The sequence below is a fragment of the Paralichthys olivaceus genome, chromosome 5, assembly GCF_024713975.1.
Source record: "Paralichthys olivaceus isolate ysfri-2021 chromosome 5, ASM2471397v2, whole genome shotgun sequence".
NCBI lineage: Eukaryota > Metazoa > Chordata > Actinopteri > Pleuronectiformes > Paralichthyidae > Paralichthys > Paralichthys olivaceus.
Window position 1 is genome coordinate 19,591,369 of NC_091097.1, and position 15,143 is coordinate 19,606,511.

At 46.6% G+C, this 15,143-nt stretch overlaps 1 protein-coding gene and 1 long non-coding RNA gene across 3 annotated transcripts in view; one reads left to right on the top strand and one right to left on the bottom strand.

Moving 5' to 3' along the window:
• The window catches only part of LOC138407677 (uncharacterized), a 28,037-nt gene extending 20,265 nt beyond the window's left edge, over positions 1–7,772 (top strand). Inside the window, exon 4 of the long non-coding RNA XR_011241005.1 lies at positions 7,033–7,772. This is a non-coding gene — a long non-coding RNA (uncharacterized lncRNA). The remainder of the gene's footprint in view (positions 1–7,032) is intronic.
• The window catches only part of ntn1b (netrin 1b), a 36,275-nt gene that overhangs the window by 3,671 nt on the left and 17,461 nt on the right, over positions 1–15,143 (bottom strand). For both annotated transcript variants that reach the window (XM_069524676.1, XM_069524675.1), the window contains exons 3-6: positions 12,218–12,406; positions 7,878–8,027; positions 6,034–6,087; positions 3,905–3,979 (exon numbers count right to left, since the gene is read on the bottom strand). In XM_069524676.1, the coding sequence (XP_069380777.1) occupies positions 3,905–3,979; positions 6,034–6,087; positions 7,878–8,027; positions 12,218–12,406 (468 nt within the window). The remainder of the gene's footprint in view (positions 1–3,904; positions 3,980–6,033; positions 6,088–7,877; positions 8,028–12,217; positions 12,407–15,143) is intronic.

A 15,143-nucleotide genomic window follows, 5' to 3' on the forward strand; every position in this document is an offset into this window, starting at 1 on the left:
AACAGCTCAGCAGCGACGGAGCTAATCTGTACTTGAGGTGAAGTGGGTTTACTCAGGAATGTGCGATTAACTTTCGGGGGGTGTTCACTTGCAATTGTGAAATCTAATCTAATCTGAAGAAGATGGGATTAGATGATGGGAAACACTTGCGATGCCTGGGACAAAATCTTATATTTATCTTCGATGTTTAACCCATTTAATGTTTTTCAGTTCGATAGACACACAGGATCATAAATTGTCAGGTCGTGGAATTGCAAGTGTGATAAAAAAAAACATCCTGATATGATTTAACTGCTTCCAGACATACACTGAACTACGGATAATCTCCTGATGCCAGATCGCAAACGTCAAAAGCGTAAAAACTCTGAATAATGTCCGAGTGAGAACGTGGCAGGAGACTCTCTGGAGGAAGTGGGCTTGTCGGTGACGTTCCTAACATGTAACGACACAAAGTCAGGACCCCGTCGTGCGGATATTGTCTGGACACATTTTATATTTATCTATTTAACCCCTCATGTATAATTCATTCACATAAATTGTCAGGGCACGGACTTGAAAAGTGTTATAACTCTATTTCCTGCCCAGAGAAAGAGCTTTTGATTCCCATTGTTTGATTCTGATATGCTCGGTACGTTAGCCTTTTCTTCGCCCCTCTGGCTGAACATGATCACCTTCTGCGTCCATCAGTCATCCCGCTCTGCTGCCAAGAACGAGGAGAACCGGAGGAGTGGCGGCGTTTGAGTATGTGTGTCAATGCGTGGCGTGAGCAAATTGCACACAATTTCAGAAGAAAGACGGTTTGTTGGGCTGAGGAGAGCGAGCTCTCACAGCCCTGCCATTCATCGCAGCGCTCTCCTTCATCCACACACATAAAGGGTGTGTGAGGAGGGGGGCTTGTGTGCAGGAGGGAGGGGGGGGTTCCACTATTTGTCTTCCCAGCCACAGAAAAAGTTCCAGGAGAATCAGGATGTGTTTCCGACCTCATGAGCTATCCGGGTTCTGCTCCCAGAGTTCCATCCAACTCCGCAGCGTGAGAATCCAGCGGAGATAGCGCTCTCCTCTCGGCTGACGGCGTCCGGCCTCAGTCTCTGTGTCGGTGTCTGCCTCGCTTTCTCTCTCAAGTGTGTTCTCAGAGTATTCAAACACACACACACACACACACACACACCTTCTGCCACTCGGTTGGAGCTGAAGTGAGACTGAGCGCCCGGGGGTCAAACAATCTATTAGGAAATGGTGCACGGTGTTTGGTGAGAGCGACGGTGAAAGAGAAGAGATAAGTGTTCGATGATCCTGCTCCTGCACAATGGCTGCCAACTGCGCCTCCGTCACAGCCCAACTTCCCACTGGGTTTATCTTCTGCGGGCAGTGTGCTGCGGCTTGACACAGCATGCCACCAACAAGCCGGGGCTAATGAAATTAGAGCTTGCTTAATTACCGCTGTGAGGCCCCTGTCCCCTCTGGTTATCAGCTGAGTGAATGATCAGGGACCTGCAACCCTTGGGTGAGCACAGAGGGGCGGCCGGGGAGGCTCGGGGCGCTCTGCCTTTGAGCGCCACCCCGGAGCATCGGTAAACACGCGGCCCTTTGATTCATTGTCCTCCCGGTGGCAGGGAGAGGGAGGGTACGTGTGTGCAGAGGAGGGTTTCGGGCGAGAATATAATCCCTTTGTGCCCGCCGTCTCCGTAGCTACGGCAGTGATGAAAAACAAAAATTGAATAAACAAAACATATTTCTTTCTCTCCGGGGTGGCAATCCGTCACCGTCTGCCTAATTTACCACCTGTTTGTGCCCCGAGGAATGCTCGGTGCCGGCACAGCGCACAACTGTGTTTAAACAGAGGGCCCCTTCCCGTGACCCCTGGGGGGGGCCTGCACCAGCACTCACACATCAGGGTTGTGGCCCCCAGAAGAACAGAGGAGAGACTCTGAAGACCCACAAAAGCGAAGCGACAGGCCTGAGAAATGAATTACACCGAGGCCGGGGAGGGGGGGGGGGGGGGAGTGGACGCGAAGCAACGATGGCGGCCGTCCTGCCTCAGGGTGGCTCATCCGCTTCCAGACACTTTAGAGGAACCACCCGTGCTGCTCGAATCAGCCCGACTGATTTATAGATGCAGGGTCGCTCTCAGCTCCGAAGATGAAGATTCGAGTCGGTGGGAATATGAATAATCTCTGAATTTGGCTCCCGAGGCAAAATGCAACAAATGGCCTGAATTAGTATTTACTCAACTTTTAGAGGGGGAATAAAATACGTTTGGCCGTTCTTCTGCTGGACGCTGTTCAAAGTGCACAGAGCTGGTTTGCTGACAGACAGTTGATGAGGTTTTTCTGGTGATGATTTCGAGTGAAATACATCAACATTAGAGGGGCTGAAAGAATCACAGCAGAGGGAACAGTGACGAACGTTTTACTACAACTGGCTCGTGCTCAAATTTACATCAGCTTTTCCACTGAAATCTCAATGACAGTTATTCTTCAAGTTACTAACGATGCAAAGTTAAAAGGAAAAAAAACGTAAAAGAAAAATGCAGAGGGTCTCCGGAGATGCATTCTTCAGCTCTTAAGTGTGAGCGAAAGCGTCCGAGTGAGAGGCTTCGGACTTTCTCCGGAGTGTCGTCTGCCACGTGAGGAGAGTTCTGCCTCACAGTTATCAAACGATAACAGATAAACCAAAAGATAAATGATGTCGCAGTGATTCATGGTGCAGAAAATCCCAAGAGCAGAGTGGATCATGGATGAATGTGCAGTCGGGTAGTGACAGATATTACACTTCTATTGCTGTGGTTTTTGTTGACAGGCAATCGATCTGTATAATTGATCATCACAACATCAAATGTCCTTCTTGTTCCAAGGTGTTGACTTGTTTGACTTAACATTTTTAATCCATCATTTCTGAGCCCGGAACATTATATTTGTTTACCTCGTTGGATTTGTTTCAGCTGCATCACTTGTTCTGTTGATTCACTGACAACTTAATGGGATTCCTGTGTGTTTTGGCTTCTCTTATCATTTCTGCGTTTGCTGGAAAATGCCCGAGGCTTTTGCCAAACGCCCGAGGCCGAGCGGGCGGACGAGCGTACGAGCACACGCTCTGCAGGGTTGGAAGGTGCAGAGGGGTTTGTTTTATTCAATAAAATTGAGGAATACAAATCCAAAAAGATCTTGAGATGAACTCAACATCAAAAAAGGCGGCGTTCATTCCGGGTGTGTCCTAATTGAGTAATTGAGACGACTGGAGAGAGTCAATAACCGCAATTACCCAGTTTTTCTTTTTATGATTTAATGTGTTCTCTTAGTCTTTCGGTTGTGGAACATTTTGGGCGTTATTTTTCATCAGCGAGCGGCTGTGGGTGTCTACGTCATCATTTCCAAACATCTCCGTTTCTGCTCGTCCTGACTGAAACGCAGCCCCGGAGTTTTCAAACTAACACAGGCCCAGCAGCGTTTCCAGACTTCAGTTTCTTTATTCCCAGCTGGTCCACTATTATTGTCTGTCCTCGGTTTGTTCCCCTTCTTCCTTGTTGACCCAGGCTAACACAGCTCGTTTTTAAGAAAAGAAAGATGCGTCATGAACACACCTGTAACTAAAGGATTAAAAAGAGAAATTCAAAGTGAGAGAATATTGGCTCATAGTTGTGAAAAGCTCCGTTTTAAGTGTCCACGCACACCGTTTATAGACCCTCTAGATTCAAAGAGAGAGAGAGAGAAACATATGTTTTCACATAAAATCTGTTTTAGTGGACATGACCTGAGACTGTGTACGTCAACTGTCAATAAAAACTGGAGCGCAGCACCAGGGTGTGGGTCGGCTGCGCTCGGCATCTGATTAATCGAGACATCTGACCTCTTGACTGCTGGCTGAGGCCGGGCAGCACACATTCCTGAAAACTGGACTCACTCACCGTAGTCTTTTTTACAGTACTTCTTCATGGTGATCTTCATCTTTCCCTTGGAAGCTTTGCAGTGTGATTCACAATCTGGGGAAAGAAAGAAGGGGGAGGGAGGGAGGGGGGGGGGTGAGGGAAAGAAAGAGTAAGAGTCAGACGGCAAATTTCACCCTGCGGCGGTGGTAACACCACAAGTGTGTTTCAGTATCATCAGGCCAGACTCCAGCTGGATGGGCTTCGTTGCGTTACACTGTTCGCGCCCCCGGGGGTTTTAAAGATGCCTTCAAAGTGCCACGGTGAAATGGCTTCAGGCTGACACACATCCTCCTGTGTCTGTCAACACACTTCCACCACACTCCTCCCAACGTTTCCACTGCTGCCTCGTCACTGTCCTGGCATGCATTGTGCGATCTCCGAGCTCCGCGGAGGTCACCGCCGCACAAGAGAAGGTCGCGGGGGAGAAATTAGTTCGTGACCTTTTACCAAAAAATTAGCAGGGAACCTTTGCGGCGTCTGAGTAGCACAGACTTAAGATTAATGTCCCTCTTGCACCAGCGCGTGTGTACCTGCATGCCGAAGGGCTTTTTTTTATCGATGGCCACTGCCGTCGCTTTGTCACCGCGCCTCGTACCTTTTATGTAATGAGCGAACCGGCGGTGGCACCGGAGGCCGAACCGAAAATTGAAATCATTTGTTTCCCTCCACTTCCCAGTGACTGACACAAATTGGAACCAGATCATCTCCGAGCATTGTGTCCCCCCCCCCCCCCCTCCCACTCCACCTCTCCCAGAGCAATAAGCCTTGTGCTCTTTTCTAGGGGGGTGGGAAAGCTGGGCTGGGCAGTCTGACGGGAAAGGAGGGGGGCAGTCGAGAGAGAGAGGGGACCTTTCAGCTTCCCTGAATATGGACAAACTTCATTATTTCTTCCAGCCCTCTGTCCAGTCTTCCCCTTTCTTCCCCATTATACTCTGTGTGAATGAGGTTGCCTGGGTAATGATGGAGGAAGAAAAAAACGCCCCTCTCCTCCCTCTCAAAAAAAAAAAAAAAAAGAAGAGCGTTTTGGGACGTGGGATGAGGAATCGAATTCATGTATGTAGAGAAAGCGTTTCTGCTGGAATGCCTGGCTGCTTTTTCTGGGGTGGCGGGAGCAATAAGAAAAGAGGAAATCCCAAAGTAAATGAATTTGACGAGTCCATATCGAGCATGCCTGATTTCCATGTAAATGAAGTGGTGAGGGCGGGGGTGGGGTGGTGGTGGTGGTGGGGGTGGGGGGCGCTTCATCTCCCACTGGCCCCTGGGGGCCTTCATCATACCTCTCTTTGATAGCTGACGTTGCCCATTAGCCCCTGAGCGCAATCGCCGCATTGGGCCATTACACCCCCTGCTCTCATTAAGGTCCAATCTCCTGCTGCGAGGACAAATGCCCCCTTTGTGCGTCTCCGCAGCAGTGCCACGTTCTTTCCGCGGGGTCCCTGGGGACCACACTGCTCCTAATTTGGAGGGTGGTGTCTGTGTGGAGTTGCTGACGGGAGTCCAAACTCCTAACAGCCCCGGCAGCAGAGAGTGGGACTCACAACAAAGCTCAGCAAAGTCAGTGGCGCCACTCTCGTCAGACGCTGATCGACGACCAGGAGTGAGTCAGCCCATTCACACAAGCCTGTATCATGGTGATGTACTGTAAGTGAATAAATTAACAGCCGAGGCAACAGGTTTGTTCGTCCTCCTTCTGGGTAATTACACACATGGACAATGGACAATTAGAACCTGCAGGTAAATATCGCTGTGGCACATGTTCTGATGTCAGCAGGCACATGAACAATGGGGTCAGGCAGCGCTCCAGTGCTGGTGCAGCCAGACTTGATTGAAATACAAACTGGTGCAAATGAAGCATGTAATCAGATTAGGGCTGCAGCCCTGGGGAGGCTGCAGGGCAGGCTGGGAATACAAGCAACGAGGCCACAGGGAGCACTGGCAAAATATCTGGAGTTTACATCAGCGGCGCTCTCAGACCTCACTGATGTGTGTTTAGTGTTTAGTCGACGTGTGCTGCGGTGAATGGATGGAACAACATGCATGTGCTGGAAATCTGTGCGTTAGTTTGTGTGTACGAAATATGATGTTTTGTGGTTTTACGTGTCGCTCACCTGACGGCTCCTCGTAGCTGCTGTACGTCGCTGTGGGAGATGCAACTGGGATCTCTGTGACAAAGAGGAATAAACACATGTATTTCACTTTTGCATCATTTGGCAATGAAAAGAAAATACAACTTGTGTGATGATATTCGCCGTAAAAACGCCTCCTCTAGAGCAACGTTTGACCCCTGAGCACATATACGAAAAAAATACTTTAACACGATGTTCTGTTAATGACACCGATTTGTGGAAAAATATGTAAGAAAGTGAGTTTCCTGTTAATGCCTTGTTCCCTCCTCATTGTGGTGCATGTGTTACAGTTGAAGAGAGCCAAAGCCGGCAGTCTTGTTAAAGTCGGAGCTGGCAGGGAGGTAGAGAGCACAAATATTTAATATTGTTCTATTAAAACCAAAAATATATGAGAAACCAAATATATTCTGCTCTTTAAAAAGCCCATTTCCTCCTTTTTACACCAACAAAACGAAAAGAAATCCTGCTCCAGCAGCTTCACAGGTTTAAATGATCGCTGTGGTTTCCAGCCAAACTCTGATTCTCGGTCTAATTTCCATCTATCGGAAATGTAACCCCGGTAACACAGCGGACGATTGCTGGTGTGCGCGTGACCTCCCAGACCTTTATCTTATCTGTTGGTGCCAGCCGACTACTTGATGCGTCGCATTTGCAGCAGCTACTATAGCGACGCATCTCTGTTTCTGTGAGGCGCTGGCGTTTATTGCCGAGCGCCTGGAATCTGCAGGCAGCAGATACAGCCAATAAACATATCAGCCATCATTCCCCTGGACTCATTCTGGGGATTTATTGTGAGACGGACCGTTAACGGTGTTGAAGGCACACAAGGCCATGTTAGGCAAGCAGTAATGGTCTGTTTATCCAGGCTCTGGTTTAAACAGCCAAACATCTATCCAAAATAATGGAACAGGGGTATAAAAATAACACAAGATGAGTGTGAGCCATGAATTCATGCATAACAACATGTCCTGTCCTTTTCAGGTCCTGTCCTGAGGTAATTATCAGATTTGCTATCGCTGGTGGAGCCTGAATCAAAGCTGCAGGATTTGGCTGAGCGCGCTTGGCAATGGGTCTGAGTGAAATCAATTCATTTTGAATAAGAAGAAGCTGCTGGTTGATGAAGGAAATACACTGAGTTCTCACTGTTGACCGATATCTTGACCTGAAAGCCCTGAATGACGGAACGTTCCGCAGCGTAAGAGCCGCGTTGCACCTTGGGCTGTTATTCAACTTCCTGTCAGAGTATAAACTTCTCCGCCAAAGAGGATTGAGGTGCGGACAGTTGAAATATATAATGTGTAGATTGTCTATAAAGATGAACACGTCTCCACGTTCTCCCACGATCTAGAAATGAAGCCAAAACTTCCCATACACCGTCGCTGCCATCTTGCACATTTGGTGCCGCTCATGACGTTCATCCCGTTTCTATCACATCAAATAACTCTTATTAAAAACTTGAACTTACATCTTTTGTTAGAAATACCTAAAATGACAGGAAACCAACTTTGAGGAAAAAGTATTTTACGTGTCCTTGAATTTGTTTGTTTGGTTCGTGTCTCATAAACTAACATGGAGGAGAACATTGAAAGACGGTGCTGGAGCTGTTTAATTTGTTGCTGCAGACCTGAAGGCTGAATAGAAGAAGAAGACTTTCTTTGTAATCATTCAAAGGGATTTTTTACAAATCTATAAAGCATATAAATAATTAGTTAATCTCCAAATAATGAAGTCTATCACTTATTAAAACAGTGGGAGCCCTCTCTCTCTCTCTCTCGCTCTCTCTCTCTCTCTCTCTCTCTCGCGTTAAGGTGATGGTAAGTTCTTACTGATGCAGGGAGCGATGGGCGAGCGGCTCTGCTGGTAACCTTTGGCACATCGGTTGCAGGTGATTCCCGTCACTCCGTCCTTGCAGGGACACTGGCCCGTCGTCTGGTTACACGTCTTCCCCGCCGCTCCGACCGGATGACAATCACATGCTGTGTAGGAAAAATAAAAAAAAAAGAACAGAAACATCAAGCTAGATATAGTTTGTTCCCAAGTAAACAACTTGTGGGTGGTTTACAAAACCAGCAGCTTCACAAAACAAATATCAGCTTTCAAATGACTCCAGTGTGTGTGTGTGTGTCTGGCGTGTCCTCTGCTGACTCTACATATTCCATACAATAAAAAAAAAAAAAAAAAAAACCTACTGAGAAATCATCCACATTAGTGTGGGCTCTGTTTTCCTTCCAGAACATCACAGATGGAGAACTGGGCCGTGGACCAGCACAAAACCTCAATCAAATTGCACCGCTTCACTCCACCCATAATGACCAGAGGAGTCTTTATTAGGTCTGCGCTGGAAACAGTAAATAACTTGATTAATTATACTATTTTACTCTCAGTGCACAGTATCGCTTGGCTGTGTGTGTGTGTGTGTGTGTGTGTGTGTGTGTGTGTGTGAGAGCTTCTTGGGATTCGGCTTTGTGTCGTCGTGATCTGTGTGCTCTTCAGATTCGGTTCCCAATCTAAAGCTTTTTGGCAAATAGCTCCTCGCAAATACTCCCTGAATAATGTTCCTTATTAATGGACGAGTGGAACGCAATTCAAAGTCCAAGTATGCTGTTATTTGGGAGGATCACAAGTCAAATGTTGAGAAATTTGTTCTGTGTGTGTTCTGCCAAACATTCACCATAAAGCCAGCGTTTGAAGTGGAGGCCCAGCCTCCCCATGAGCCCCGCATGTGTTAAACGTACCAACAGTTATTTAAAATGAGCTTGAAGTGGTCCAGTAGAGGTCGGAGTTACTTGTAGTCTGAATTTATTTGAGCTTCATTAGCACAACAACATGCTCATTAAATCTGTCTTTTCTTCTAATTTCGTTTCTAAAGTCTTGAATGAAATCAAACAAGATTACAGAGATTTTATTTTATTTTTTATAAGAATTCGGTGCCTCTGTGTTTTTATCCAAATTATTACAAACTCATAAATATCGGTTTCATATCAATTGTCTGAGAAATCAAGGAAAATCCAAAAAATCTTAATAGAAAGGGGGAAAAAATCAAATAAAAATTCCTGGATCCAGAATAAACTGTTTTTTCTTTAATACCAATTCTGCAAATATTCTTATTTGCTCTCTCGCTGAGAATCAGTCAACAAGCTCATCTCTATCTCATTTGTCTCCAGTCGAGCCAAAGTCAAACAGGTTTGTTGAATATCCATGAATATTTATAATCGCCTAAGAATCCTGTTTTTTTTAGAACGGAGCCTCACTCGATAGCACGTCGAGCGGTTCACTCCATTTGTTTGGATAAGGACGGTAATATTTCAAACAGAGGATTTCATTCATTGACAGGTTTCAGTGACATGCATGTGCCGGCAGGAGACAGAAAACATGAGATCCACATGAGAAGAGGTTATTTCCAAGGATCTGGTTAATGTAAACAGTAATTTCACAGTTTTTAAAACACTTAAAATCTCTTTATGTGAGTTGTGAGAACTTTGATCTCCTTGATTATATTTAATTGGGGTCTGTCAGTCTTAAATCAGCCAGTGCACGACATGTGAGGACGATGTTTTTCAGACGGTAACTGTGCAACAACCTGGAAACATGAATTCATTTCAACCTGCGGTGGGGTGTCGGTGGGGTGGGGGAGGGGGGCCCGTGGAGCTGAATGTTTGCTGAGGGGTCCTGGGGAAGTGCGATGCAACCAACCATGCACATGCAGCCTCATCTCTGTGGAGTCGCCTCCACAGCCAAACATGCAAGAGGACCGGGGGGGGGGAGGAAGAAACAAACTTTTAGGGGGGCGGGAGGTCGGAGGGGCGTGCACGGTGGGTTTCCAAGAGCCGAGTTTACACTGCGCTTGATGAGGGGTGAAGTTGTTAATCTGGGATATAAAGCATGAGGCATTCCACTCTGCCACTGGAGATGTAGAGGAGACGTTTTTTTCATCAAAGCTCAAACTATTAAGCGAATCGTCGAGAGGACATTGTGTTGAAGTGTTGTGCAGGGAGAGGAGGGGGGGGGGGTGAAAGCAGACTTCCTCCCGGGCCGTGTTGGCACGCCGCTGCGTTTCCTGTCCAACAACAGCAGAGTGGGATGGTTTTCTGATTTGAACAATAAATAAAAGTGGTTTGTGACTGATGTCACGTCGCTGTGCTTTTGTCACCTGAGGAGAAAAGGCAGCAATCAGAGTGTTTGGGTTTGACTCCAGAGCAGTGAGCCGGGCGTGACGAGTGACGGGCGTCGAGCGTTCAGGTTTCTGATCCAGCTCCTTGGAAAGCGTTCGCAGAGGAGAGTGAAGTGAGAACCTCTGGCTGCATCCACACTAATAGTTTTCATTTAAAAACACAGCGACTGTACATGGATGATCAATTACAGGGTCAGTAACACTGTTGTGTAGTTAAAACTGCTTCCATGTGTAGGAGATATATATATATAGCATACAGTGTCTTCCTGTGTACAGCGTCACACGGGGGTTAGAACGGATACGGAGCCAAAATGCTTGTGTGGACAGAAATGTTTTTTTAGTTTGAACCGAGCCCAAATATAGCTTGTGAAAATGTTCGGACTGGCCGAGTGGAGCAATGCTGCAAAGAGCCATTTGTCATTTTTGAACGCAGATGATCCGTCAAGCTTATGTTCAGTAAAACAGTAAATCGATCCGTCTCTGAAACGAAAAAAAAAAAAAAAGAAAGTTCAGTTCTTATTTCTTGCGGGATACGTCCTGTTGATGTCTCCGTGTTTTTAAACAGACAGCGGTGGGCGGAGGGGGGGGGGAGGGGGGCACCAAAAGACGCTGTCAGCAGCCAATCACAGCTCAGGGGCGTGAAAATCTTCAGCGTGTGGTGACGGGACAGAAATGTATGATGGCATCTCGTGACTCCGTTTAACTCGCAGAGGCGCTGCAGTGAGATTCATTCATTCCTGTTATGTGAACAGATTAAAGAGTAATAATCAATCTTCAGTCACATTCATGACAAGCACTGCGGACACTGATCCTCCTCTGCTCTAACCGTCCAGCTCAGACGCTGACGTCGTCGCACGTGTGTCAGCGTCGGTGGGATACAGGCGTAGTAGGAATGTGTACGAGTTGTGTACTTTGTGCGTCTGTGGGATATTTCTCCGCCGAGTGTTTGGACAAGGTGATTGAGTGACAGCAGTTTGTTTGCTCAGAGCGTCGGAGGCCGTCTTTACTCCCCGAGGAGCTTCGAGACAGAAGGAGCTCAGCTTTTGTCTCCGTGCACATTAATCCTCGGCAGCTTGGTCCTGACGTATGAGCTCACACCTGTGTGTGTGTGTGTGTGTGTGTGTGCACCTCTGCACATGTGTGTTTGTGTTGTGAGCGACGATTAGCGAGTTGTTTCCACTGCTCTGTTCCGTGGATCAGCTCACACCTCTGCTCTGTTTGTTATGTTGGTCTTGTCAGGATCCACAGAGGATCTGCAGCAGCACGGGTCGCTTCCCTGACACCATCACAGCTGTGCGCCTTTCTCTTAAGTTTAAAGAGGAAAAAAAAAATTTCCTTCAATGCCTCAAGTGTGAAACGGAGCTCAGAGAAAGATGTGAGCATGAAACCTACAGCTCCAGAGGAAAGTGTTGACTCTAATGCTAAGATGCTCAATGAAGTTGATGTGTCACAGGCACTTTAATTAAACCAGGTAATTAATAGAGACTGTCAGCTGCAGCTCAGTCTTCTTGTGTTGTCGTTGAAATCACAGAGCTACACACTGTTGTGTTTACAGGACACCAGCCAGACACACTACTTTGTGTAATGTTGGAGGAACACAACACTAAAGCTGCTTTCACACGTGCACTGAACTCCACATTCTCTCCAGAGGAAGTGAGTACGCAAAAATGTCAGACGACGACGACGAGGATTTGATGCAGTTGTGAACGAGTCTGTGCAGAGAACCTCCCGCTGTACCTAATAAACTGACAACAAAGTGTGCAGTGTGTTTATGGACGAAGCACAAATCAACTTTTTGCCGTTTGCTTTAACCGCTGCTGTTAAAAATACCCACCAGGACAAAAAGAAAGAGAAGAGCGCGTATGAAAGATTTTTTAAAAATGGAGAAACGAATATGCACAATAGCTGCAGTGTCTTCACAGTTTAAATAAACACTGAGGGGGTTTCGTTTTTTTTAACAATAAAACAAATGATGCTTCGGTCGTATCCACTTACCTTTGCAGGCTCTGCGGTGAGAGATGGACTTGGTCATGTCCCTGTAGTAACCCTCCTTGCAGTAGTGGCAGTGGCGTCCCGCTGTGTTGTGACGGCAGTTGAGGCAGACGCCGCCGCTCCTCCGGCCCGACAGCTTGTACAGCTCCATGTTGAAGCGGCAGCGGCGGGCGTGCAGGTTACAGTGGCAGGCTGGACGGACACAAAGACGCACAGTGAATACGACTCGTCTCTTCACGCGTTGCCGCTCGGTTTGACATAAATTGATGAATTAGGTTCAGTAGTTGGATTTTAAAACAATCCCCTGAAGATCTCGGTGTTTTCACTTGGTGACACCGACCCCCCCCCCCCTGTCAGCTGAGAAACCCCCAAACCCTCGTGAAACCAAAACGCATGTAGCGGACGGACATCGTGAAGCCGTGTGGTGTGAGTTTCATATCGAGACAACAGGTTATTGAACCAGATGGCGCGGCTTTGCCTGAGAATAATGGAGCGTCTGCAGGAAACGTCCTGGTCCAGGCTTTCTTTCACTTGGCCACCTGCTTGTGAATTTAACCTCTGACCCCTGGTGATGTCAGGCAGGAAAACGCTCTTCCGCTCTCCCACACATCTGAGCGACGGGTGCGCTCTGTGATTTATTGTCATTGCTGTTTTCACTCGTCGATATTGACCCCCCCGAGTTCATGTCCCTCAAGCTCTGACGATCCGCTGCCGTGATTTCAGGCGGTTGCCAAGTTTTGTCTTGTGGGACTGTTCGATATTAAAATAAATGAAAGAATCTACAATAATAATCGTGTTTTAAAAGTCAACTGTTCTTTTCATGGTAAAGTTTTCACCTCTGTCCGTTGGTTCGTCTGTCGGTTGGATTACGCAAAAAAACTACTTAGCAGATTTGTACGAATGTTTTCAGAAGGTGGGACACGGGCCAAGAAAGAAACTGCAGATCCAGGAGTTTCCAGTATTTTTGTTTGACATTTTCCTTGGAAAAGGTTCATTAATCTGGTAAAAATAAATAGTTGTTCATATTCAGGTCAAACAAGAACAATGCCAAAGCTATTTTTTTGAATTACAAGGGAGCTAATTAGTTCTCACCAGAAGAGAGCAGAGCAGAATACAAAGCTTGTGTGTAAATAACAAATAAAACTTCAATTATCTGAGTGTTAGCGATGTTTAGCTTTTTAAATCACTTCATTTTCCCTCAGACGAGACCTCACGGTCCCTCACATCTCAGTAATCTCTGCGTCTTGACGTTATTACATCGAGATGCAGGAGAGATAAGAGTCACATATGCTCCACGCTCATCAGTGGTTTGAATCACGTACAAACACACTCACACCTGCCACAAGGGACCAGAGCGGGCAGGTGGCTGGGATTCAGAAACACTCATTTTAAAAAGGGGGGGGGGGGGGGGGGGGGCACGCACACACACACACACACACACACACACAGACACACAGACACACACCACCTCTGTGTTTGGCAGCTGTCACAGGCTTATCTCCCACACTTCCCTCCTAGGGTTGATTCAACACTCACTACACCTAGCTTTGAAGAACTCTCTCTCTCTCACACACACACACACACACACACACACACACACACACACACACACACACACACATAGACACACACCCGCCCACCTCCATTTCTACTTCTCTCTTATCCCAGATGTTATCTCTACTTTGGAGACGTGTGAGGGGAAAATGCTCTTAGTGAAAAAAAGTCAATGCAGGTACTGAACTTTCATCTTCTAAAAAAAATATGCGGAGACACATTATATAGATATTGTCGGCCGCCACCTTTCAGGAAGACGACGCAATATGTCACACGTGTGCGTGAGAGCATCACGCGATCAATGAGCGTTATCTCCGCCGCTGGCCCCGGGCCCTTCTGATGAACGCTGTGCTATCTCATCCACACATCCTCGCTCTGCTCACACACACTCAGCGCAGCCGAGTGACAATAGCTCCGGTTGCTGATAAGCAACAGGCTGCCGGTGGCCTTCACAGCATCTGTCACACACGTCCGCCACGTAACGGGATACAGGCGTTAAAGTCAGGGCACAGGTGACCCTCTCTGGTTGTGTGTGATACAATCGCAAGCCTTTTTATTCATGTTCATGTTACGAACGTGTGATTGTCTTCGGCCGCCTACAACTCCTGCAAACTGCAACGGGTTTCAAACTCCGTTTTCCAACTCCTCATACTTTTTGAAAGATTCAGCTTTTTCTGTAGCTTTTGGGCTCATCAGTAACTTAACCAATCCTCAGGAAGACAGTTACAAACAGGAAATCTATAGAGTTGTATGAAATAAACTGTGTTTGACTATATTTATACGTGTTCAAGCAATTTATCCTTTATCCTCGTTTAATATCGTTTGATAATTGGTGCACGCACATGCAACCGCAACCCTTGACCTGCTAAAGAATATATAATTATTGAATAACAATATATTTGATCATATAATAATAAAAACGTATAATGTTGATAGTAAAGTACAACAAATAATGTTTAATGTTTAAATGACGCGTGTTACCAGCTGATCACGCGATAATAACTCGAACACTCGGCTCAGAGACGCTTTAATGTTTAATCCGTTCCCTACACTTACTGTAAAGAAGCTAAATATATCCGATGATATGTTTCTCCAAAGTAGAACTGAACAGAAAAATAAGTTTTGTGTGAAATGAAAAAACCCAAGAGAGATGTGAGACAGAGTGTGAATACTAGAAAAATGCATATAAAGTAACAGTTACTGCAAAACTGCCGCAGCTCGCCGTGTTTTTATACATGCAGAGGAGCAAGGTGTCTTTTCTGGCTCTGCTTCCATTTGGTTTCGAGGACCCTCTCAGAGCGATGCTATTCCAATCTATTTATGCTCAAGTGGCATCTATCAGGCTTAGTGAAGGAAGAGGCCGTGGTGGGTGTGC